Source organism: Cydia amplana, chromosome 25 (assembly GCF_948474715.1).
Source record: "Cydia amplana chromosome 25, ilCydAmpl1.1, whole genome shotgun sequence".
NCBI lineage: Eukaryota > Metazoa > Arthropoda > Insecta > Lepidoptera > Tortricidae > Cydia > Cydia amplana.
This window is the reverse complement of record NC_086093.1, coordinates 1982435-2010352: the sequence shown is the minus strand read 5'-3', so window position 1 is coordinate 2010352 and position 27918 is coordinate 1982435. Positions and strand designations below refer to the sequence as shown.

Sequence of the window (27918 nt, the reverse complement as noted above, 5' to 3'; positions counted from 1 at the left end):
TTAAACCTACTTGGTTCGTATAAACTAGTAACATAAATTAGAATCAAAACTCCCGCGGGAATCATATAGGCCTTTGCCCTTCAGTACACCTGCATGAAATAGGATCTTGTTCCAACAAGTGTTATGAAAAGTCTTTCGGATTATGGCAAGCCTTGGTAAGAATTATGAACGCAACAGTACTGAAGTAAACAGTAAATCACTACCAATAATAACATGACAAGGCATTGTCTAAGCATTATTTCGTCTTCAAACTACTAAAATATTCAATACAAGATAACCGATTATTCCAATCAAATTATACCGCCATTTTATCATTTTACTACAAGGATTCAAGTTCAACTAACATTTCAGTATTCATTCTAAAGTACTTCCCGCCAGACTTTAAAATAATTGGCTTTGGATGCGTTCAGAAATAAACCTTTTTTTTTATTCTTTTCAGCCAGGCCAGATAATATCATGGCTTGTTAAACGCTATAATGTTTGAAAAGTTACGCATAATATTTTATATTTTCTTGACTCTATTCATACCTTACTTATTACAGGAATATATTTCCGTAATTTTATTAAATAAAGTAAAGAGTTGCGGCTCTTGCGGATCTTGTCGGTATTAAAATGGATTTCTGTTGTTTGTTTTTGGCTATTTTTATTTTTAATTTAGGGTGTGTGGCTTCGGAGTTGAGTTTACGATTCGGTAAGTTTCAATGAAAATAAATGATATTAAATTAAATATTTAGGGGTCGTCCATTAATTACATCACACTTACATCACACAAAATTTGGATCTTTTGGGCCCTCCCCACTTGTCACACTTTTTCATAGGAAAAAGATAGGTATTTCATACGTAGCTACTGTCACACTTGGCATGACCCCCCTCCCCCTGTTGCAGTGACGTAATATGTGGATGAACTCTTAACACGAAAGTAAAGACTAGAACTTTTACCCAAACGTTTTTCCAGTGTTCATAATAGAATCGCATGAACAAGACCTACCGCAGCTCATCGGCCGAGGCCTAAAGTTTGCAGAGGAGGCCCAACCAGACCTGAGAGTGAGCGAGGCCATCGTTTCGCTAGACCGAGAGAACGAGGAAGAAAGCTACAGACAATGTAAGTTAAGGTGAACGTAATACCAATGGCATTACATTAAAATGCCTGGAGACATAAGTCCGGCTGTTATTTTTTTTGTGCGAAGTCTAAAAATGAATAAATAGAGTCAGACCGAGGTAAGTCTGCAACGATTTTGATTGCAAACGAAGTTCATTTGTTACTTATATCTATGAAATTATGACGTATAAGTTATACGTCATAACTTCATAGAAGTCTAACTCTAATTATAAAGTGGCGAAAAGGGTAAAATGCCACGAGCCCCTGGCCCTAAAAGTAAAAGTGAAGTGCGTCATGCCACGACCCGGGCCCGGCCCGGTCTAGCGTGAGTCATCCTTTATACCGTCTTTCTAGGGAATCAACTTCCAAATTAAATGTAAGGTTGGTCTCAAACTTTTTAGGGTTCCGTACCCAAAGGGTAAAAATGGGACCCTATTCCTAAGACTCTGCTGCATGTCCGTCCGTCTGTCTGTTTGTCTGTCTGTCCGTCACCAGGCTGTAACTCATAGACCGTGATAGCTAGACAGTTGAAATTTTCACAGACGATGTATTTCTGTTGCCGCTATAACAACAAATACTAAAAACAGAATAAAATAAATATTTACGTGCATGGGGCTCCGATACAACAAACGTGATTTTTTTGCCGTTTTTGCGTAATGCTACGGAACCCTTCGTGCGCGAGTCCGATTCGCACTTGTCCGGTTTTTTCCAGTATGCTCCGCCCTGTCAAACGGCGTATCAACGATAGTGGACCTGTCCTGGTCGCCATGGGATTCTCTGGAGGAGCTATCCAGCTCCTCGGGCGTGCCCCTGGTGCGTGCCCGGCTCGGCTCGCAGCACCTCGTCAGAGCTGTGGATGAGTATCTGGAGTCCAGGAACGCTACGGACGCGGCGCTGCTCTTGGAAAGCGAGGCAGGTTCGTAGACAGACCCCTAGCGTCGGCGTCTAGTCAACTCTATGTGTAAGGCCTGAGTGGACGCTCGAGTTGGGCGTGCAGCGAGGCGGGGCGTGCGGCGTGCATGTTAAACAAATGCAAGCGTATAGGAGCGGCCTTAGTGCACGCTGCTCAAATTACTTGTGAGCTCGACGCCACGCTGCACGCCCCGCCGAACGCTCCGCTTCGAGCGTCCACTCAGGCCTTACACTATGGGTGCTACTCGACGCAACGTTGGCGCAACTGCGCAGCGACGCCATTTTCCATAACGCTGACTAGACGCCAAAGCTCATAAGACGCTAGTGTGGGTCTCATAATATCATTTGGACGAACTGCGTATTGGACGTACAGCTAACAAATCCGTGGATGATTAGCGAGGCTAGCTAGAAGATAATTTAAAGTACATTACATAATAGTACATACAAGTGCAAAAAGGAGGCTATTTTTATGAAAACATGACGCTTATTATGTCACGTCCCAATTGGTCAAGTCTAATTCGGTGCAGAGTAAGCTTCCGACTACAACATGATACAATTTTCCTCAGACGTGGATCGGACTCTCTACGAGCTTCTCGGCGAGTCCAACGTCCGCGTGTGGGTGCACGCCGGCCTCACCAGGGACTCTGCACGTGCACTAAAAACAATGCGACCTGAACCTAGCTTCTTTGTCGTCGTTGGCAGCGGGGCGTTCGTCGCTGATACTTATAAAAGAGTGAATAATAAATACTTATTATCTTCCTATCAGCCATATTAGTGACGTTTCCAATCAAAAGGTACCACTTTATCGCTTACCATAAGGACGAAATTTGTTGTGATTTTTTTTTATACGAATAACCTGTCAGAGCATCCTTATGGCAAACGACAATTTACTTGAAAATGACACATTTAGTTAATTTCCACAACCGTAGAATGAACTTACACAATCATATCAGCAATTGAAACAATCCATTGAAACAAGATGCGACATGCAGGTTCTGCCAGGAGTCAGAGGAGACTGCAATGCACATTCTCTGTTCCTGTGGACCACTAATGTCAAAAAGAAGTAGGTACCTACTTAGGGCGGCACGTATTACAACCTTTACAACTTACAACCCTAGGTACACAACATTACGGCCCAAAGAATCTGGAATTTTCTGTATTCAACGGGCATTAGTGAAATCCAAAATGGAGTTACAAATAATAATTATTTAAATTGGTCTGTCACCAGGCTGTCAAAGAGAAGCTGGTCCGGCGAGACTACCGCTGGAACCTGGTGCTGACGGACTACTCGTCCCTGGAGCTGCAGCCCGTCAAGCCAGCTATGGTGCTGCAGGTGGACCCTGCGGAGTGCTGCAAGGTCATGGGGCAGAAGGATGGGTGCAGCTGTTCACAGGATTTTGAGGTACATTCAGCATCAAAAGTTGCTAAGCGGGCCAGGTGTTCCAAATGATCTTGACGCGACGTTATTGTTAAGAGAATAAGAGCGTGTCAACGTTATTTTGAACACCTCGCCCGCTTAGCAACTTCTGCTGCTGACTGTACGCTATCCATACGATTATCCATCATCTCAGCGTTTTTCCCGTTGCATCCTAAAAGAGCCTATAGTCAGGGCCGGATTAACCCTAAGGCAGAGTAGGCAACTGCCTACGGGCCCCGCCTCGGCTAGGGGGCCCCGGCGGCTCCGCGCGCGCCAAAAAAATATTTGTTTCATATTGGCCAAACTTAAAAAATAAATAAAAAATGGTACCTACTTATACCTAATGTCCAACATCAGTTTCTCAGACACTCAATCATTAGATGATTAATGTTAACTATGTTATTTTATAGCTTTTAAAGTTTGTAATGTCGAGCTCGAAATTCAGACTCCTAGGGCCTAAAACCTCATCAATGGAACTTGGCCCTCCGAGTAACTCTTGTACATAATGGCACATATTATTGTTGAGTAACATTTGACGATTAGTTCGTGTCAGAGCGCTGCTTTCTTACAACTCGACGTTCGGTCTCGCTTTTTAATACAATGGACATTGGTTGGCTCTGGCGTCTGTGCTCTAGCTAAGCTTATCCTGAAGCACGGTTTTGACCTCGCATGAAAGCTCGCCTCACTGGTGAACTTCGGATTTTTAGGTCCGGCACGGCCTTTTTAACACGCTTTCACAATTTTTACATAAAAAATTTCGCGCTCGCTGCGCTCGCGTTTTTTGCTGGTTGACCCTGTACCTACATGGTAACTTAACTGGTCAATAAATAGTGATTTAAACCTCATAGAAAATCTTTATTATTAGGTTAATTTTAATCATGTGGCTCAGCGTATGGTCTTATGATCAGATAATCACTGTTCAGCCTCGCAATAGTACATTATATACCTAGGGAGGTGAATTCGTAAATGCTCCAGATCGCAAGTGTTACCGGTTACGAACCGAAGGTGAGGGTCATAAATATGCGATCTGGGGCTTTACAAATTACCGCCCATGGTTTGTGTAAAGTTTTACGTCTTGCCTTGGCCAGGAAGTGAGATTTTCTTCTCATGTAGCGTACGGGTGACGTAAAATATTTAACTACCTATTGAGAAAAACAGGGCCCCTATTCGACATGTGCAACTGTCAGATTTCGCGTCATTTGAAATTCAACTGCTGAAGTTCATTTGAAGTTCATCAAGTGCTGAAGTTCATTTGGTACAAACAATAATTTAACAAAAAACAACTTTGTTTTATTATTACTTTAAGGTTTATAATGGTTTGGTTTGGTTGTCACCTAACTGTGGATTGCTAATGTCAAATTTTGACAAGTAATGATTCCAAAGGTAGACTTGGTTCTCTATGACCTTCGGCACCATCTTGGAGTTTTTGACGTGCGAAAGGGTAATTTATAGCAAAGAGTAAAACTTTTTTTTTTCAGTACGTAAGTTTACATGAATTAATGACATCTTGTGAGCGATAGACCAACGAATGCGCTGTAGGCGATGCGGCGGCGAGTAGTGGAACTTACGTGACAATTTCCATCAATCAAAAAGGGACTACATTGCTGATGGTCGATAAAGGCTATTAATAATTGAATTTTAACAGCAAGAATGCCTTATTGACAAGCGATCTTTTTGTTGAACCCACACCTACACGTCAAATAATGCTTGCTCCACACATTCTCCTATAAACGCTCAAAATTGTAAAAAAATTAAACAATTTACTCATCACCTCTCTCAACTCAAGCTGCCTATTTCTAAACCACGTTAATAAACCACAAGTTGTACCTTAAGAGCCTCCTGTTGGAGCTGAGATTTAAATATTTTAGGTAAATATACCCGTCTCGCTAACGGAAGCGGCACCTAAAACTAATGCGATAAGGACAAGGTGAAAAATCCTGCGTAAAAATCTCAAATATCGAGGTCGAGTACGAAACCTCCTGTTTCCTGTTTACTTTTAACTGTTTCCTCCTCCAAAACTTAACCAATCGTAACCAAATTTGGAAATCTAAATGATTATGAAATTATCTGTGTCGGACCGTTTTGCTTTTTTGGCTAATTGATATCAGTTTTGAATACCACGCCTCTCATTGCGGCATAGTCAATTAGGCCATTTTGGCCATTTTTGAAGGGCTCTAGCGCCTTAAAAAACAAAAATATCAAAAAAAGCAAAACGGTCCGACACCGTTATTGACAATATTAATCTGTGTTAAAAAAATCATTGCTCTAGCTTCAAAACCCACGGAGGAAACAGTCGAGTACGTTTGTATGGAGAAATGACCACTCCTGTTGGCTCTTAACACATTTCGTAAACCACATATTCAGAAAAGTCCGTATTTTATTACTAAGTGGAACATGAATAGCTTGTATTACTTTTTTGGCATAAAAGTAATCTAAATTAGTCAAAATATGTTGACTAAATATTGCGCTACTGCTACCTACTATATAGGTACCTACTACCTTAGTAACTTGGTAACTTTGTCAGTCACCAACTATTTTGATGCTACCTACAAAGAGCATCAAAATAGTTGGTGACTGACAGGTCAGGCTTCGGTCTTGGTAAGTAATATAGTCAAATACAGTAGGTCATAAGACCTAACATTACTACCAAGACCTAAAAGTACCTATTGTTTAATATGTATCTACTCAGAGATGATTTTTAATTAAAGGAGATTAAATACATATATGTTATTCAACTACAAATAAAAAAATTAGATCTATTTCAGTTTACACATTTTTTTTCGTTTAATTTTAATAAAACATTAAAGTTTTTAAGCATTCAACTTTATTTAATTTTCTTCACTTTATTATTTTCTGATATTTAAGTAGGTATGGTGTTTCAGGTTGGTAACAGGAAATAAGAAAACCACACCTCTCCAAAAACTCTGCTGGTGATTCACATCTGTAAGTTTAAATATGAAACATGATAAAAACACTTAAATTAAAAACTTAATGTCTGGGAGACCGAGTTTTGCTCGGGAAACATATAATAACCCAAAAATGCGTTTTCCCAGAGATAAAACCTAGCTAGATCGATTTTGCGCCCCCGTAAACCTCCATATAGCAAATTTCATCTAAATCCGTTTAGAGCCGTTCCCGAGATCCCCGAAATATAATAAACATATACACATAATATACATAATATACATATAAATAAATAAATAAATTTACAAGAATTGCTCGTTTAAAGGTATTAAAAACTTATAAATAAATTATTAGCCCTAAATCCTGGTAGTGAGTGTAGTGACCTACCAAGTGCGGTAGGGTGCCCTTCTCCAGGCTGCCCGCTTGCCCCGCTGGATAAGAATGCTGATCCGCATCATCAAAAGCATACAGATATAAAGCGCTTTGACAGCTCCTCATAGAGGCAACGCGCACTAGGCCGCACGCCATAAATCTAAGCTAAAGTCTTAAATTCGAGATCATGAACATGAAATATTGTTCGCTATAATATTAAAATCATAGGTATTAGACCTATGATTTTACTATTATAGCGAAAAGTTAGCAGGAGACGGCCGTGCCGTGGTCGTGATAGGTACAGCATGCGTGGACCAGACAAGCAAACCCTGAATTATGTCCCTACCTATTTGACTATACCTTTGTTCACCATTATGTTCACCTATGTATATTTACTCTTCTTTCCAAGATAATCATCTTTTTCAAGATGTAACCCGTATAATCGGGCTGTATAATTGCCTCAATTTTTTTTACACAAAGTTGTATGTAATCTTAATTCGATAATTAATGATGTTTTACATATTTATCATATACTATTTTGCAAATTTTTCTTGGATATTTGTACGTTGTTTATTTCGATTGACGATTACTATGACAGCGTTTTTTTTTCTTTTTTGGCATTTACTACAGTAGCCAGTGTCATGTCGATATAAAAACACTTTAAAAATGGAAAGGTTGAGTCCTCAATACAGTGACATTATAACTCAAACAAGAACCATCCAAAGGGGGGTGGGGGGAAATTTCGTTATCTGCCTCTCTATCACTCTTGCATATACGAGCGAAATTTAATGGTGGCAGATAACGAAATTGGTATCGCGGCAGGCCCTCTTTAAACAAACCGCCTTGATTCATCAATGTTATATTTATTAGGAACAAACGTTGACTGCCTATGACTGTTCTATATATTATACTACTCTTTGCTGCCCACTTCTAGCGCTGGCGGTACACCGCGAAAATCAGTAAAATGCTGCAAATGGTGTTAAAGGTCTGAAAATCGGTACGATTGATCTTTAGGACATTTGAAACAATTTGACCCGAAGCGCCAACAAATAAAAAAAACGAGAGGAGTTATGACGTCATGTTTTTTTGTATGAAATAAAAAAAAATGTTTAGAAACCTATCGTGTATGGTATTAAACGAAAGGGCTTTCTGAGCCAATGCTAAAAATATATCACATAGTTACATTTCAGTCATTTTGTTTAAATTATAATAAAAATAGTTTTCATAACATACCAAGTTTGGGCTTCTCCAGATACAATACCATAATTTTTTTTTTGTAAAATATACCTCAAATTATCCCTAATATCCTCATATAAATAATAATAAAGCAATTTTGAAATTATTTACATTTAGGTTTTTTTTTTTAATTTTTCAATTTTACAAAGTGTAATAATAGCCCTGCCGAATTACTCAATACGAGTAATAATGTCATTCGGGTAAAATAAGAGTATTGAAACTTGCTTTTTCTACTCCCGTACTTTTATTTGTCATTTAAAGGGTCGTGCACACACCTTTAAACCCCTAACTTATAGTTATCAACACAAGTCTTTAGTCTATTCCCCAAAAAAATATTTGTGCATACACGCAGTATCTTTTTGGCACTTTTACGATACTTCGTGTAATCACCATTTAAAAAATATTGTATGGAATACATTGTTTCCAACCTAATTTTAATTGTCATTTCTGACAGATGAGTAAACCATAGACATGTTTTGGTTAATGGTACGATTATTTTCATCTTTATAGGGCTGTATCTCCTAAACCGTACGTCGTAGCACAAAAATATTAAAATTTTCATTCCTCTGTAAGAAACCCTAATTAATATTTAAAAAAAAAACACAAAAAAGAGATTAAAAAAAACAAAAAAACTTTATAATTCTGTATCTCCTAAACCGTGCGTCGTAGCGCAAAAATAATCAAATTTTCGTTCCTCTTTAAGAAACCCCTAAGTAAGATTTAAAAAACACAAAAAAAGAAAAAAAAAAGAAAAAAAAAGAAAAAGAGGAAGAAAAATATTTATAGGGCTGTATCTCCTAAACCGTGCGTCGTAGCGCAAAAATAATAAAATTTTCGTTCCCCTTAAGAAACCCACGCACTGAACAACCTATCACATTAGGACATGAAACAATCATCATCATCCATTTTTATTATTATTTCATTACATTTCAAAGTAAGTGCTTGGTCGTAGAAAAAGTATTGCAACGTTGTTTAACCGAGTCAAAAAATACTAGTGGCGTCTTTATTAACAATTTTCGGTTGTTGTTAGTTGTTATTGTTACTCACGCCACTCGCCTTTTTTGACCTCTCTTAAACAACAGTTGCATAAAATACTATTACATGTTCCTTTGGTAATATCTAAGCTTTAAGTAAGAAAAAGTTCTGATGAGTGGGGGGTGGAGAACTCGGGAAAGGGGGGACGTTAAAGGTGAGTTTTTTCGGTTAATTCTTTCTTAATTATTACATAGACAATTTTTACTACGACTTATAGATTCTGAGATATAAGCGACTTTCTGAAAAAAACCGTTATATATTAATTTTATGCTTTCTTTTTAAATATTTAATTGAGAGATTCATAGATCACACTATGTAAAATTGAAAAATAAAAAAAAACCTAAATGTATATAATTTCAAAATTGCTTTATTAGGGTTAGATATGAGGATATTAGGTATAAAATTAGAGGTATATTTTACAAAAAAATTTTTACCGTATTGTATCTGGAGAATCCCAAACTTAATTGGTATGTTTTGAAAATTATTTATATTATAATTAAAAAAAAAATACTGAAATGTAATGATGTGATATATGTTTGGAATCGGCTCAGAAAGCCCTTTCGTTTAATACCAAACACGATAGGTTTTTAAACAATATTTTTTTATTCCTTACAAAAAAAGATGACGTCATAACTCCTCTCGTTTTTTTTTATTTGTTGGTGCTTCGGGTCAAATTGTTTCAAATGTTCTAAAGATCAATCGTACCGATTTTCATACCTTTAACATCATTTGCAGCATTTTACTGAATTTCTCGGTGTACCGCCAGCGCTATATACTCGGTCAACCAGATCTTGACAGTAGAAAAAGTCGGCAATTTTGAAAAATGTAGGCGCGAAGGGATATCGTCCCATGAAAGATTTGAATTTCGTGCCTTTTTTTACTGACAAAATTTGGTTGACCAGCTATATACATATTATACTACTCTTTGCCTACGCCTTTGCTTTAAACTTTTTTTAACAAGTTTTCACAGACAATTAATAATTTGACATAGACACATCAAGGCGGTTTGTTTACAAAGGGGCCTATCGGGAAGTGCGAAAATCGAAACTCAGCTATTTGCCTCTTTATCGCTCGAATATGCAAGAGTGATAGAGAGGTTAGATAACAATATTTCTAATTTCTGACTGTATTTTTCTTTAAATATTTTCAAATATAATTAAGTTGCGTTGTTTTATCACAAAGTTAAAAAGACTTAAAAGACCACTGTCTGTATCATCACCATCAGATCAACTCGATGGTAACCATAAAAATATTGTATTGTCACCCATATTACATATTATGTACTTATGTAAATTTTCAGCTTCATTGAACACCCGAGAAGTGGGTCAAATCTAGACACGCGGTAGCGTGTCCAGCCAAGTTCAAAGAAAAAGGAACTGGCGACGCAGCAACCGTGTGTAATATTACACGAACCATTTCGAGCTACTTTTGACCCCTTAACAACTTGAAACCTACTTAACCTACACACATGAAATTTGGCACATGTATTCAAGTCCCTTAGCTTGTTCAAAATACACTATTTCATAAACATATCTCAAACAGTTATTGATAAATTAACCTTTAAAAACCGGCATTTTTGTGACTGACTGACATATAGATCAAAAACCTAACCCACTTCCAGGTGACCTAGAAACTTGAAATTTGGCATCAAGGTAGACTATTAGGTGTATATAGAAGGAAAAATGTGAAAATTGGAAATGATTGATATTTTGATGGAAAAAAAAATAATTAATACTTATAGACCAAAAACCTAACCCACTTCTAGATCACTTAGAAACTTGATATTTGGCATCAAAGTCGACTATTAGGTGCATATAGAAGGAAAAATGTGAAAACTGGAAATTATTGATATTTCGATGGAAAAATAATAATTAATACTTATAGACCAAAAACCTAACCCACTTCTAGATGACTTAGAAACTTGATATTTGGCATCAAGGTAGACTATTAGGTGCATATAGAGGGAAAAATCTGAAAACTGGAAATTATTGATATATCGATGGAAAAAAAAATACTTATAGACCAAAAACCTAACCCACTTCTAGATTACTTAGAAACTTGATATTTGGAATGAAAGTAGACTATAAGGCGTATACAAAAGAAAAAATGTGAAACTGAAACTTTTTGACAATTAACCGCGCGTTAGCGAGGGTCTCCTTTTCAGCTTAGGCAAACTGCTTTCATGATGAATACTATAGTAATTTCTGTACAAAAAGTAATGATATCCCAACAAAAACATAAATGTGAAATGAGAGCCAAGTTCAATATTGAGAATATGTGTCGTTGTTAACTCGCCGACAAAAGAATTGAGATCTATATGGGTGCTAAGTTCTGTGCTGTGTAGAAAATCCTGAGATTATAAAGGATTTGTCTTGGCTAGTTTTTACGTATAGGCATATAGGTAATATATATTTTTCTGTTAGTTTTTCAAAAACTTGGTTTGTTGTTAAAAACTAGCCAAGACAAATCCTTTATAATTTCAGGATTTTCTACACAGCACAGAACTTGGCACCCATATAGATCTCAATTCTTTTGTCGGCGAGTCAACAACGACACGTATTCTCAATATTGAACTTGGCTCTCATTTCACATTTATGTTTTTGTTGGGATTTAATTTGCATGATTTGATTGGAACCACATTGGAACAGACAGACAACCAACGGGACAGATGAAACTAAGTAAAAGCTTGAAAAAATGTGGCTCTTTCAATTTCTATTGCAACTTCAGATGAAAACGGGGTTTCTATCGTTTCCCAGATAGTTTTAAGCCATAATGTATTGTTTGCTCGAATTTTCGTTAGTCATAATTCATTTGGTTCAGAAACGCGTCACTTTTCAGGATTGCCATAAAACAAATCTAACCTAACCTAACCTATCTATAGGATAACCTAACTAAAATCTTGAAATGTTAACGGTTTCAGTTTTATGAGTAATGATAATATGACAAACAATACATTATGACTTAAAACTTTATGGGAAACAACGGGACCCCATGAAAACGTCCTTATTGAAGCATAAGGACCCTTAGTTTATGGAAAGCCACATATAACAACCAATTCGAGGCTACTAGGTGGCAAAATACGACTCAATACGAGTAGGTAGGTCAAATACACGAGAGTAAGGATTTATATTTGGCCAAATATTCTTGTGACAAAGTTATTCTTCCTCGCGTTATCTCGATTTTGCCACGGATCATGAGAACCTATTGTTCGCTTGACAATTAATCTCAAGGATTGGCGTAGGCACTAGTTTTTCCGAAAGCAACTGCCATCTGACCTTCCAACCCAGAGGGTAAACTAGGCCTTATTGGGATCTGTTAGGCTGTTAAAGTTTAAAGTTACCTACTCGTAAGTCTCGTAACACAACATATAAGTTTCACATAACAAAATTACTTACATATATATATATATATATATATATATATATATATATATATTATGTACCTAAACATATTACTTTTCTAAAAAAAGGACTGAAATCTAGTGCTGCGAAGAAACGGTATTTTTGTTCGGCTTTTTTGTTGCTATTTTGGCATATGGATACATGGTAGAAGAAGTAAGTATGGAATCCTCCTCCGTTTTGCGTGGTCCGACGCACCTGGCCGGGTTTTCGCGATTTTCCGTCAATGTCTGTCAATACCTTATTTCTTACGAACACCTAAAATAATAAGTTTAAAATTAATCTCAATGTCTCCAGTTTGCTGTTCATTCAAACTGACAAAATCCAAATTTCTGAGGCAATATACGACCGCTGTCTTATATAAGCCATTAAAATTCATCATGAATAACCCCACGTTGCGTTGTTATAAATTTAATTAAATAAATAATTATTGTATTTAATTTATAACAACTAATTAGGCATAGCGTCCAATTTAGAATATGACACAGGCACTAGTTCTTACGAATTTTACCTTAATTTATTAATCAAAGGACCTGAGGTAAAAGTGAGAAGAGGTTAATAAGCAGATGCACCAGCTAGTCGCCGACGCTCCGCTTCCCCCGGGATTAGCCCTTAAGCCTGCACCTAACAGACTGGCTCATAGGGGGCTATGAGCTTGCTGTTGCGTCAATTTTCATTTTTAGAAAAAAAAACTAGTCTACTAACTACTAACAACACAATAAATGCTTATTTTGCCGCATTCTTCACTATCTCTCCCTATTTCACTGCCATCTAACCCAGAGGACAAAAATATAGCTTATTGTGGCCACTGGCTACTCCGTCTTCCTCATGACTCATGATATTTTACTTCACCATAAAGTAATTGGTGTAATATCAAATGATATTTTTCACACAAGTTACAAGAAGTTCATTGCTAAGAGCCGGGGTTAGGACCCACGACGATTGGTTTAAAATTTAAACTTTATATATAATTTGTTACCTAGTAATTATACTAAATCTGTTTTCTTTATGACATTTAGTGGTATATGTATTGCTGTATGTTTATTGTCAAGTTTTTTTTAATTCTGGACAATTGTCATATATTCGTTTTCATGATAGATCTACACCAACGCAACTGCATGTCATGTTCTTGCGGTTTATTTTTATAACGCCAAGATCGAAATTTGACTGTTAACTCCATCTTGCGTCGAGTAGGGGAATCAAAAAACTATAGAAAATAGAAATGCAGTTTACTCTATGCCATAGAATCCCCTTTTAAATGTCATAAATCCAAACATGGCGGCCATACCAATAGACAACCAAGTCTAGCGATGAAATGATTTGTTTACATGAGATTCACTGACAGGTGACACACTTTACCTATTCGACAACCCATGATTGTTCAGATTCAAATGAACTTCAACATGCGACGTCAAAAGTGGCATGTCGAATAAGGCCCCAGGGCTCTCCCCACACTTGACGGAAAAAGGAATCGGCAAAAACTGATAGAAAAGCTTTATATCCACGCAATAAGAGCGGTAAAGACATCGCTCGGCATGTTAGGATCGGCTCAACCGACATCGGAAGGTTGAAATTAAAACCGCAAACTTACTTTCCTGTACTGAACAACTGAACATTATGTATGCAGAATTTACTGTAAAGGGGGCCCCGAGCATTGCATTGCCTAGGGGCCCCGACATGCTTAATCCGGCCCTGCCTATAGTCTACTATACAGACTCAATCCCAAGAATTGTCGTAGGCACTAGTTCTTACGAAAGCGACCGCCATCTTCCCTTCCAACCCAGAAATGTTCAAGCCTAGATTTTTTTGGTTTGATTATAGATTATGATTATCCAGAAATGGGGACTAGGTACGTTTGTATAGAGAAGCTGTCGACCACTTTCCTCTTTTCCTTTTGACAGCGAAAGCAGCCGATCCTCTCAGCCCTGCTCCAACTCCTGGCGGAAACGTACTCCAAGCTGGATGACGATGACTTCACAACGAGGGTGGACTGCGACAACCTGGTGGCGGAGAACGGCACCAGGTCGAAGGTCTACCGCCAACTGGCCGAGGAGCTGGGGGCTTCGAATGAGAGCCTGTTCTACTGGGATGCTGAAAGGTAATCAGTCTTAGTGTAAGGCCTGAGTGGACGCTCAAGTTGGGCGGGCGGGGCGTGCGGCGTGCATGTTAAACAAATGCAAGCGTATAGGAGCGGCCTTAGTGCACGCTACTCAAATCACCTGTGAGCCCGACGCCACGCTGCACGCCCCGCCGAACGCTCCGCTTCGAGCGTCCACTCGGGCCTTACACTTAAAGGATGACTCACGCTAGACCGGGCCGAGGCGTCCCGACATATGACGGCTGATCGTTGATCACGTGGTATTTTCCATAGAAAACGAAGCGCTGGAAGCTCCGGCCCGGGCACGGCCCGGTCTAGCGTGAGTCATCCTTAACAAGCATCAAATACCCGAAACTGAAGGTTAGCTTTAGCTATAGTTTCGGCCGCAACCGAACCTTCGATTGAAGCGTGATATTTATGCCAAACTTGCCATAACCGAAACCGTAACTTCGGACGGCCATCGAAAATTTACCTCTGACAGGACGTAACAAAATAAGGGTCATAAACATGGAACAGAGTAGAATAAAATACACTTTCTTGCACACCTCAAAAATAATTAAATAGAAAAACAATTGACTAAAGATAGCAGATAAACAGGCGGTCTTATCGCTAAAAAGCGATCTCTTTCAGCTAACTTTTGCACATCTAAACATATAAGTCTTCCAGATTCGGGATCTTCCTCCGCTCCCGTTTCATCCTATCAACCTTGAAGCCGGAGACAGGTCTGCAGCATGCAGCCATCTGGTCCGCTGATGAAGAGTACAAGCTGCTGCCGGGAGTGACCTTGGAACCTCTAAGACAGTTCTTTAGGATTGGCACTGCTGCTGTAAGTTTATCCTGTTGACTCTTGAGCCGGAGACAGGTCTACAGCATGCAGCCATCTGGTCCGCTGATGAAGAGTACAAGCTGCTGCCGGGGGTGACCTTGGAACCTCTAAGGTAATAACATATACTAATCTATGCCTCTAAGACAGTTCTTTAGGATTGGCACTGCTGCTATAAGTTTATCCTTTTAACCCTTAAGGCCCACTTGCACCATCCCACTAACCCAGGGTTAAGCGGTTAAACCGTTAACCTAATATCAAATTGTACTGGTAATCATGATAACTCCTGATTTAACCGGTTCACCCCGGGTTAGTGAAATGGTGCAAGTGGCGCTAAGCCGGAGACAGGTCTGCAGCATGCAGCCATCTGGTCCGCCGATGAAGAGGTTTTTTTTTATTGAACCTACGGTTATCTTGCATTTAATTTTCAGGCCGTACCCTGGACGATGTCGAAACTAGACCCGAATACTGGAGAGCCAATGTTCAACGAAGATGGAGAACCGATGTATGAGGGCTACTGTATTGACCTCATACAGAAGCTGTCTGAGGTAAGAGTTTAAGTTCGGTAACCAGTTGCGAAATAGGAAAAAATATGGCAAATCGTAACTGTTTTCTTAATAGGAATAAGTAACTATACCTACTCTTGGTCTTGGTCTATTCCGTGACCATTTTACCAAATATATATGAACACAAAAAAATTAGAGATAATAACAAGAGAAGTCTGCAACGATTTTGATAGCAAACGCAGTGCAAGTGTTATTTATTACCTCATAATTTCATAGAAGTTGGAGTTTAAAATAACACTTGAACTGCGTGTGCTATCAAAATCGTTGCAGACTTTTCTTGGTCTAACTCTAGGTAATTTATTCACAAGGATTATATTCGTTAGCAAAAACTAACAGACTTCATAAGAGGGGGAGATTCCTTTAATTCATTTAATGAAATATATATTTAATATAAATAAATAAAGTGTTTTCATCCTTACTTGTCCCATCATGTAAACAAACACTTCTCGAAGAAATCATCACACTTTTTCTCTGGAATTACACAATAAACATCACTTAAAATGTTGTTGTATACAAAGAAAATCACATAGTATTGAAATCAACTAAATAACCACTGCAAAATATCATTTCTAATAAGATTTTCATCATTTTCATCAATAATCGCAGTAGCGAACGGATCACCTCAAAAACATGTGACATTACGATGTCTAGATTGTCTATGAATCATATTGTTAGAATGACACTTTGACGTCACGTTTGTTTACAATATACGACACGTAAGGATGAATACACCTGTATTGGTTATTTACACAGATTTTGTTGTTATTCCATGCAGTCAATGGATTTCGACTATGAAATAATAACCCCAAAAACGGGTTCGTTTGGGCGAAGACTAGCGAACGGGACGTGGGACGGAGTAGTGGGAGACCTCATGAGGGCTGTAAGCAACCGATTTTTAACACATTCAGGGCCAAGAACCCGACTGTTGGGTACACTGTTTGTAGCGACTACGCGCTCCATACGGCTGAGTGTAAGGCCTGAGTGGACCCTCGAAGCGGAGCGTTCGGCGGGGCGTGCAGCGTGGCGTCGTGCACTAAGGCCGCTCCTATACGCTTGCATTTATTTAACATGCACGCCGCACGCCCGTCCCGCTGCACGCCCGACTCGAGCGTCCACTCAGGCCTTACACTCGTGGCTACGCGCTACGAGCGTAACCCGTAGCACTTACCGGCAATGAATGTGTTAACTAATGAATGTGTTAATTTTATAAGCTTTTATTTAAATTGTTATGTTACTTAGGTATGTTTGTATGTTGGTACGTTCAGGTCATATCTTGCATAGTAGCAGTACCTACTCGATGCTTGATGTCGACTACGAAACTAGTTGTTTTGGCACCAAAACTGATGTATGGAGTGAGCACTCTATGCTTAACTATATTTTCTCTATGCCAAGGTTTAGGTTTATTAATTTTTAGGAGACTGATATAGCTGTTTCAGCGCTTACTATGACGGCTGAGAGAGAGGAAGTGATCGATTTCGTGGCGCCGTATTTTGAGCAGAGCGGCATACTTATTGGTAAGACCTAAGATAATTTGGGGCATTATCTATGAAAAGGGACCTTATTGTCGATGGCGCTTACGCCGCACAGCGTCGCGCGGCATTGTATTTATATCGGAGCATCCGTTAATAATGGCGTAAGCGCCATCGACAATAAGGTCCCTTTTCATAGATAACGTCACATTTGATATAGAGGCGGATTGTCAAAGTAATTTATGTACCCACAGTAAATTTACTGCCATCTTTCGACAATTGATTAAAACTTTTAGAACGCCATTTGACTTTGATCCTTGTTCTTTCACTGATATGTGTTAAATTATTCCATCACAGAAGGGCCCATATTTGACGTTTGACGACCGGTCTGGCCTAGCGGGTAGTGACCCTTCCTGTGATCCCGATGGTCCTGGGTTCGAATCCCGGTAAGGGCATTTATTTGTGTGATGAGCACAGATATTTGTTCCTGAGTCATGGGTACTTTCTACGTATTTAAGTATTTGTATATTATATATAATTGTCTGGGTACCCACAACACAAGCCTTCTTGAGCTTACCGTGGGACTTAGTCAATTTTTGTATTTATTTAATAATAATAAATAATTTATTTAATTATTTATATTCTTCAAGTGCAATAAGGTGCTTTCCATCTGAAATCCAACAGAAATTCTTATAAAAACATCCTTATTGCATATGAAGCATAAGGACCCTTCTCTATGGAAAGCCACATTTGACCAAGTTTTCTTTCAGTGATACGCAAGCCTACGCGCAAGACCTCCCTCTTCAAATTCATGACCGTACTACGGACCGAAGTGTGGCTTAGCATCGTGGCGGCACTAGTTTTGACCGGCTTCATGATCTGGTTGTTGGATAAATATTCACCTTACTCTGCGAGGAACAATCCTGATGCTTATCCGTATCCTTGCCGGTTAGTAAACTAATTGTGGCTTTCCATCAGAGAAGAGTCCTGTGCAATAAGGACGTTTCTATCAGAATTTCTATTGGATTCCAGATGGAAAGGAGCTTATTGCACTTGAACCATAAGGACCCTTCTGTGATGGAAAGCCACAATTCGTTTTATTATCGCATATCTCTTAGTCCCATTTCGTAACTAATTTGGTAACCAGTTCAAATAGGAAAAACTATGGCAAATCGTAACTGTTTTCAAAAGAAGAATACTCTGCTCTTGGCCTATTTCATGATTTTCATGCCCATTTTAAGTCTCTTGGAGATAGACCAAGATAAGTCTGCAGCTATTTTGATAGTCCAGACTGTGCGAGTGTTATTTTAAAGGTCAAACTTCTATGAAATTATGACGTATAAATAACACTTGCACAGTCAGTGCTGTCAAAATCGTTGCAGAGTTATCTTGGTCTGAAAAGATACCTATAGTTCAGTAAAAAAAAGAGAACTGGGTCATCCTTAAATAAGGTGGAATTTTACGCACAGTATTTTTTTTCTACCTTTTCGGTGAAGGAAAACATCGTGAGGAAACCTGCATACATCCGCGAAGAAATGCAAAGGTGTATGTGAAGTCCCCAACCCGCATTGGGCTAGCGCGGGGACTATAGCCCAATCCCTCTCACGCATGAGAGGAGGCCTGTGCCCAGCAGTGGAGGTCTGGCTGATATGATGATGATGATGATATTTATTTGCAGAGAATTCACTCTTAAAGAGAGCTTTTGGTTTGCTCTGACCTCCTTCACCCCCCAAGGTGGGGGGGAGGCGCCGAAGGCGCTGTCAGGACGCACACTGGTGGCTGCCTATTGGCTATTCGTGGTGCTGATGCTGGCCACGTTCACGGCGAATTTGGCGGCTTTCCTGACTGTTGAGAGAATGCAGGCAAGATAGTTTTGCTTCTGTAGTAACCTTACAGGGACCTCACCTCCCTCGCCAGACAAAGAATGAAAGACTTTGGAGCAGGATACCTGGAACCAAAGGACTTCAAAACGCTACCCATGAGCTCTATCATCCGACACTGGATATGGTGGGAAAAGCTCTTGAGTAGTTGACGGATCTTCTCTAGGGGGTAATTGCACAAAAGATCCCTATGGGTCGAAGTGTCCGCAAGGCCCCCGAAAACTATTGTTTAAGATTGTATAAGTAATACACTGTATATATCTTGTTTGTAAATAAATTATTAAAAATATTGTTTAAGATAAGATAAGATAAGAACCTTACAGGGAACGTTACACAAAACTCTAGGGGCACCACTAGCACAAACTGTAAACAAACCGGCTTGATGCATCAATGTCATATTTACAACACTGGATGAACTAGTTAACTGGAAGAGATCTGAAAGGGATAAGTTCGCCTTTGTACAAATGATGTGTGTTCTTTCATGTTTTATGTTTCTTTTTGTACAATAAAGTATTTCACTACTACTACTACTTAGTGTAAGGCCTGAGTGGACGCTCGAAGCGGTGGCGTCGGGCTCACAAGTGATTTGAGCAGCGTGCACGCATCGCCGGTATAATTTATAATTTGTATATATTTTGATGATGATGCATGAAATTAAAAATTATTGTAAATATACAATGACATAACTACCATTAGGTAATCGCACTTTTGCATGTTCTAATTTAATTTATCTTTTTTTTTTTAGTTCAGTATTAAGTAGTAATGTATTAATTTTCCAAATTGTAATGTATTAATTCTTATTTAGACATTGACGATGCAAAAGCGATCCAATGGATCCTACTTGAATAAAGTTATTTTTATCTTTTATCTTTATCTCAGTGTCAGCAGTCGCAGTGTTTTCCAAACTTTTTACGTCGTAAGCTTGGTAATTAATGTTTTGTTACAAAAATGGTTGGCTGCTCTATTCGGAACTGTAAGAGTAGGAGTGAAAAGTGCAGTATAGATTTGTTTTATTTTACTATGTTTCTACATGAATAACTTAAAATTAATGCCGTTAAAAGAATTTTCACCGTTGGTTAAAATTCTCCCACATTTTAAAGTTTGAGAACCTGTAAACAGCATGATGACGTAGGCAAGTGACAGTTAGGTCATTCGCGAATCTCGGAAGAGAGTACCAGGCGGAGTATATTATTATACCATGATGTAGGTTAAAGTCAGGTCGTTCAGCGACTGATCCAGGTGGTTTTGTAATTTGTAATTGGTTGGTTAACCAATAAATGCCATAACTACCCGAAAATTTACAAATTGTTTGTTTACTTTTATTTAAATACCTAAAGATACAGACTATAGGTACTTTACCTGGGTCTCTATTGTTTCCCAAATAATTTTAAGTCATAATGTATTGTTTGTCCGAATTTTCGTTAGTCGTAATTGGTTTTTCTCAGAAACGCGTAACTTTTCAGGATTGCCATAAAACAAACCTAACCTAACCTACAGAATAACCTTACGAAAATCCTGAAAAGTTAACGGTTTCAGTTTTATGACGATAATATGACAAACAATACATTATGACTTAAAACTTTATGGGAAACAAAGGGACCCCATTGTACCTACATAACTATATGATGTAATAAATACTAATCTTTCTTTGTTTGTTATAGACACCTGTGTCATCTTTGGAGCAGTTGGCACGCCAATCAAGGATCAACTATACTGTGGTAGAAGGCTCCACCATACACCAGTACTTCATCAACATGAAGTTTGCTGAAGATACACTGTACAGGTACCTGGGCCATTTTATTTAAAGTAGCCCCCTACACTCTTTTTTTCAAAATTGGTATTTTTTACGTTATTACTACTCAGAATCATGAGCTCTTTTAATCCTAATAGGAGAAATAAAGTGTCCCAAGATTTCCATACATTTTTCGATCTTTCCATTCCGAAACCGCCGTACAAAGTCTATGAAAAATGGTAACGGAATGGAAAAAACCTTGGGACACTTTTTTTCTCCTATTAGGATAGAAAGAGCTCGTGATTCTGAGTAGAAATAATATATAAATTCACAAATTAAAAACAAAAGTAAACTTTAAAGAAAATGGCCCACCTATACCAACTTATGTATGTGGCCCATGGCTACTCGGTTCCGTACCCAAAGGATAAAAATGGGACCCTATTACTAAGACTCCACTGTCCGTCTGTCTGTCTGTCACCAGGCTGTATCTAATGAACCGCGATAGTTACGACAGCTGAAATTTTCATAGATGATGTATTTCTGTTTGATGTGTTTCTGTACCAATGAGTTTTTCGGAACTTATGTACGAAATATCATTTGATATTTACCTACCAGTTGCTTTTCGGTGAAGGAAAACATCGTGAGGAAACCGGACTAATCCCAATAAGGCCTAGTTTTCCGTCTGGGTTGGAAGGTCAGATGGGAGTCGCTTTCGTAAAAACTAGTGCCTACGTCAATTCTTGGGATTAGCTGTCAAGCGGACCCCAGGCTCCCATGAGTCGTGGCAAAATACCGGGATAACGCGAGGAAGACGTATTTCTGTTGCCGCTATAACAACAAAATACTAAAAAGTCCGGAACCTTCGGTGGGCGAGTCCGACTCACACTTGGCCAGTTTTTGAAAGTTATTTATCTTTGCTGCGTTCCTATTCCCAGGGTATGGAAGGAAATCACACTGAACGCGACATCAGACCAGTCTCAGTACCGAGTGTGGGACTATCCAATCAGGGAACAGTACGGACACATATTGCTGGCCATCAATGCTTCTAGTAAGTACTAACATACTAACTGTGTTTTCAAAGATAATTAGGGCGTAGGTACTCTTGTATAATGCCATTAATGACCAACTTACACAGAGCCCTTTATAGTATGAATTATCTCAGGCATAGAGAAATATAGTAAGACAAGAGTGCTCACTCCATACATCAGTTTTGGTACCAAAAAGACTATGAATTTCAATGTCTACATCTAGCATCGAGTAGCGGAACTATCAGTACTGCTACTTGACAATAGATGTAGCACCGACCGGAAAGTCTTATGTTGTTGAACATGTATATAGGTACATGTAAGCAATTATAATTAAATAAATAAATAAATAAATGACTTAGGTATTGATTTTTCTAGTGCCTGTGCCAGACGCTAAGACCGGGTTCCGACAGGTAGACGAGCATACGGATGCAGACTTTGCTTTCATACACGACTCCGCCGAAATCAAGTAAGAATAAAGTTGTGTACCTCTTACGACCTGGCCACGACATTGCGCGACTTTTTTTATCTATCGTATGGCATTTACATTACACTATTCATTCATTAACAACATAGTTTATTTGTAATCTAAATCTACATTTTTCCAAGTAGGTGATGGCTGCACTCGTGGTTTTAAAATCTTCCGGTGGGCCATCGTACTTTGTTAGTGGGCACTCCAAAACAATATGCCGTACAGTTTGCTTTGGGCATCCGCATTCGCAGCATCCTTGGTCGCTCCATCCCCATTTTTTCCGGAGGTTAGGCACAGTGGCCAATTCCTGTTCTCAGGCGGTTGAGAATGCACCAGGTACGGCGTGATTCATTAACGCCAGGCGCGTGGCTCCGCAGGTTTAACTCAAAGAGATCAAATGGAACGTATGCTTGCGACCATTCTTCGGACCAGGCTTCGTTCAGGTTCCACTGAGAGCGTTGGTGGATAAGGAGAGCCGATGGGTTTCTGGATGTCAGCCAATCGACTTTCAAAGAGTTAAAGCGATTGGGCTGTTTTCAGATACGAGGTGACCCTGAACTGCAACCTCACAGAAGTCGGTGAAGTGTTTGCTGAGCAGCCGTATGCCATTGCCGTGCAGCAAGGCTCCAGGCTTCAGGAGGAGCTGTCTAGAGCTTTACTGGACCTGCAGAAGGAGAGACTGTTGGAACAGCTAGCTGCTAAGTCAGTCGATATAATTTAGAAAACGATTTTTCACACCACCTATTCGGAAAAGAGCTTTTAATTCTTCCCTGCTAGGAGGGATCAAAGTGGCACTTTTCCTCCCTGCTAGGAGGGATCAAAGTAACACTTTTCTGTTCTAGCACACTTTTTTTGCACATTATTTTTTAGCTTAAATAATCTGTTTAAGCATCAGATTGTGTCAACACTAAGATTTTTTTTTATTTTCCTCATAGTTGATGTGTAAAGCAGTATGTGTCACACGGTATCAAAATTATTTCGTCTTGGGCGTTAACACTTGAATCCCTCATTACGCTCAGGATTCTACTTTAGAACTATTGTAGAATCCATCGCTTCATTCAGGATTCAATGTACGCCCTTGACGGAAATATATCATTTTGATCCCTTGTAACACATGTAATATAGTTTAATGATAAAAAAGACCATGGTGCTCTAAAAACGACACGTGTGTTTCAGGTACTGGAATGAAACGGCACGACAGCAGTGCCCTGACGCTGACGAATCTGAGGGTATCACTTTGGAAAGTTTAGGTATGTGACAAATCTGGACTTGGGAATCGCTGAGTTGGCCATGTATGCATGGAGTACTGTATACTTTTCATTTCATTTCATTTACTGCAGAACCATGGTAACACTAAGGCCTTAGTGGACGCTCGAGTTGGGCGTGCAGCGGGGCGGGGCGTGCGGCGTGCATGTTAAACAAATGCAAGCGTATAGGAGCGGCCTTAGTGCACGCTGCTCACATCACGCGTGAGCCCACAGCCACGCTGCACGCCCCGCCGAACGCTCCACTTCGAGCGTCCACTCAGGCCTTACACTTACATTAAGGTTTTAACATGTATTAAGTGCATGCATGGTTACCCTGTCAGGGCATAGCAACAGATATTCTAAAACTTATTACTAAATATAATTACATAGTCAAACATAAAGTAGCATTCAAGTAAACAATAGGAATACATTACAATTAAAATAAAGGAATAATACAGATACAAATTCAAGTAAAAAATGTAAGACATAAATAGTTGTTTGAAATAAAATAAAAATAAAAGTAATACTAAAACTTTTAATTTTTTACAAGCAGAAACGTCTGCGACCGATGCTATTAAATTAGTAAAAAAATAAATTAGTATGGGTAGCACATCGTAACTGGTGAATTTCCAATATGACTTGGAACTCCGGTAGCCGTTTAAGAAGTGTAACGCTCTTACGGTAGATGTCGCTAGGGTCCCCTAGACCCATAATATGGTGGAAAGATTTGCTGGCTATGTATGAGGTCTTGGTGGCTCAGATGGCAGAGCGCTGGAATATCGATCCAGAGGCCGTGAGTTCAAATCTCACCCAAGACAGTAATTATTCCACTTTTAAATTTATTCTAAGCCTAATACTAAAACTTTGTTGTGTGCTGCAGGGGGCGTGTTCATAGCGACTCTATTCGGCCTCGGCCTCGCCATGATAACTCTGGCCTGGGAGGTGTTCTACTACAAACGGAAGGAGAAGAATAAAGTGCGACAGGTCGAGGAGGAAACTAAGCCTAAGAAGGCCTTCGAGAAGGATCTAGAGAAGAAAATTGCTGGTGGTGTGGCCAGGTATTCTAATATGTATCCTATAACACAGAATACGTAATAGTATTATCATACAGAACGGCCACGCATCGCCCCGCCCCGACTCGCATTACCTCGCCCCGCGACATGAATCTGGCGGACTTCTGGCGTCCTCTCAGTAAAGCGACTTACTCACACATACACAATAACGCGTGTACATAATAATAAACGCAAATGATTTTTGATGTATGGCGTGTCCCGTGTCCGCCCTGTGCCTATAATTCGCAAAAACTTAGCCTCTGTTATAATATTTTTCAAACACCATGAGTACGGTGACAAATGTCATCTACTTTCCGAGATTCTTCGTTACTTATAAATTATATGGAGATCACATCTGTCACCATACCCATGCTGTTTGAATAATACTATAGATAGATTACCAATGTCAAAATGACATTGACAATTGACAAACTATTATCAACAGCTTGTTATAGATTTGAGAGACATTTATAAAAATTATACATAAATGACTCTTGGACTTTTAGTAGTACGTAACAAAGTTTAGTAACTGGTTACGAAATAGGGTTCGTAACCAGTTACTAACAAGTACTACTATTTTAGGTAAACGGTTACGACTGTTAACCTAATTGAGGTCACGAACTATGAAGTGATATGTTTCTACGTAACTGTGTTACGAATAACATTTATTAGGTGCTTTTCTTTGAAAGGATGGAATAGTTTCCAAAACAGTTTCGTTTAATAATTATAAAACGTTAAATAATTTATTTTCTTGTTGTTAACAGGCTGAGGAAGCGAGACAAAAAAGAGAAGAAAGGGCAAGTGACTATTGGCGACACATTCAAACCTGTGTCAGAAAAGGATGGTGTTTCTTACATCAGTGTTTATCCCAAGACCGAGTACAAACCGTAGATTAGTCAAGAGTCATAGAGTAAAGAAAGAGTGGTAAATACAAGAACACCAATTTGTGACGCTAGTATTCGCGTTTCCCACAAACGCGAACGCATTTTTTAAATTTAGAGCGCTCAAATATCACCATAAATCTAAAATTGGTGAAAGTACCTAGCCAACTTGGCGTTTGCATCCGCACCAGTTGATTTGATCGGACAATTTAATCAGATTGGCGAAAAATTGTCCCCGTCTGGACAGGCTTTTATAAAGGATGTCTCTGACCATGGGCCTTTAACCTTTTGAACGCCAATGACCGATATATACGCACCGCAGGTTCAACGCCAAAGACGTATTAATCGGTTATAGATCACAGAGCAACATAAACCTAGGTGCATAATATGCATAAAGTTCAATTTCAGTTTTGACACTTCGGTGACGTGGCGTCTGAGAGACAGCTTTTGTGTTTGACACGGCGTCGAATAGGTTAACACATTCATTGCCACCCAGCCAAACAAGACATCCGCGCCAGGCCACAATTTCGTCATATAAAGCTGTAGTACCACGATCCCGACTATCGGGTCGTCCGGCCTGGGAACGAAATCATAAAATACCCGTCGGGTTTTCGGCACTGAATGTGTTAAATTCAGGGCTCGGTTCTACTCGCTATACTGGGATACTTTTATTATGGGATGAAAAAGATGTCGCGATAAACGAAAAGTAACAATTTTTAGCTAATAAGTATTATAACCGGATTAACCGGAACTCTTTCAACTCCTGCTTGTAATATTCGTTGTAAATTGTTTTAGCAGTACATTTTTCGTCAGCGACACTTGTGACATCTGGTGTCAAGTAGCGGTACTGATAAATCCACTACTTTACGCTAGATGTCGACTACGAAATAATTTGCATTATGGTAAGAAAACTGATATAGGTATGGAGTTACCACTCTTTCATTAAGTAAGTACTTATAATATAATATTTCTCTAAGGCCACATGGACCTTGGTTAGATTAAAGCAGGGGTCTCCAAACCCCGGCCCGCGGGCCAAATCCGGCCCGCCGACACCCAAAGCGAGTGCCCACTGTCCGGCCCGCGGGAGCCAGGCTCCAGGGGTTCAGCATTCATTTAGTGTGGAACTGTTCCTAACAGCAGCAATCAGACACCTCTCCCCCGGCGCAAAAACCGACGGTGGCCCGCTCGAAAGTTTCTGAGGAGCAATATGGCCCTCAGGTAAAAAAGTTTGAGACCCCTGGATTAAAGGATATTTTTAGATTTCTTAGCGAACACTTAGGTATATGTGACGTTCCACGGCAAAAGGTACCTTATGGCACTTGGCGCTTACGTCGCATAGCGCCGCAATAATAATAGCGCGCGGCGGCGGAGCGGCGTTAATAATAGCGTAAGCGCCAACGGCCATAAGGTACCTTTATCCGTGGGACGTCACATATTAGCTATCAAAGTTAATTCTTAGGCTCTAAATATCTGTTTGAAATCAATGATATATTTTTGAATGAATCAGGGAGTTATATGTGTTTTTACATGCGTTTTTTGTAGTAATTTATTAATTTAATTGCACATTAGGTACCTACATATAAGTAAGTTAATATTACACCAAATATTTAGTTTACATAGTTAGATGATGTCATAAATATATGCACAATAGCAGGCGTGTCTCACTCCGCGATGTCGTCGCTTTGCTACAGGTAGCTAAAAGTACATCCGTTCCGCCCCAATTTTGGGGAAAGCCATAAGCCGCGCGTGGCGCTGTCGCCACCTAGCGGCCATATCTGTGCTGATCGTAACAGACGCGTTTTGTTAGAGAGTGAGTCTTCTGTACTTATTACTATTATTTATTCTGTGACAATAGTAAAATATTGTTATCAGTAGGTACCCCTAGTGTAAATTTCATTCGATAGCGTGACGTGACGTACGCGTTAAATCTCATTTTGTATGCGATTTTGTATTACCAAAACGTCCCGCTTGGCACGCTATTAATATCCCATACAAAATGACACATAACGCAAATGCGTATGTCCGTCACGCTATCGAATAAGATGTACACTAGGGGTTCAGAGAGAACAGTTAACTCGATAAAACCTTATTTAATAACTAGTTTTGCAATGCACTATTGCTATGGCTTGCGGACCCAGACTTAGTTGTTTTATTTTTGGATTCAGAACCTTGAGTTAAACAATAAAAGTTCAAAATTGATTGTAGAACATGTACAAAATTTTGCACGACGGGTTTTAAGAGGTTAGGACGAACTCAACTAGGTATAGGTACCTACTTAAAATTATTTACCTAATACAGTC

General features: G+C 39.2%; 1 protein-coding gene across 1 annotated transcript; it reads left to right on the top strand.

Moving 5' to 3' along the window:
- The first annotated feature begins 352 nt into the window (after positions 1-352).
- Positions 353-25636, top strand: LOC134659551 (ionotropic receptor 25a). The gene is made up of 19 exons (XM_063515216.1): positions 353-691; positions 956-1102; positions 1812-2015; positions 2578-2744; positions 3240-3413; positions 14275-14471; positions 15138-15297; positions 15726-15842; positions 16636-16740; positions 17275-17374; positions 18100-18277; positions 19008-19191; positions 20871-20992; positions 21877-21989; positions 22345-22435; positions 22979-23140; positions 23615-23688; positions 24566-24743; positions 25502-25636. Exons 1-19 carry the CDS (start codon positions 613-615, stop codon positions 25626-25628), a joined length of 2679 nt encoding a protein of 892 aa, XP_063371286.1. The 5' UTR covers positions 353-612; the 3' UTR covers positions 25629-25636.
- Positions 25637-27918: the final 2282 nt, after the last annotated feature.

What these genes read in the sequence shown, in the direction of transcription:
- LOC134659551 (XM_063515216.1), top strand. Translation starts at nt 613, where the DNA reads ATGGATTTCTGTTGTTTGTTTTTGGCTATTTTTATTTTTAATTTAGGG. An exon ending in GCTGGCCATCAATGCTTCTA is followed by an intron (nt 21,990 to 22,344) that starts GTAAGTACTAAC and finishes TGATTTTTCTAG; the next exon opens with TGCCTGTGCCAGACGCTAAG. An exon ending in TATCACTTTGGAAAGTTTAG is followed by an intron (nt 23,689 to 24,565) that starts GTATGTGACAAA and finishes TGTGTGCTGCAG; the next exon opens with GGGGCGTGTTCATAGCGACT.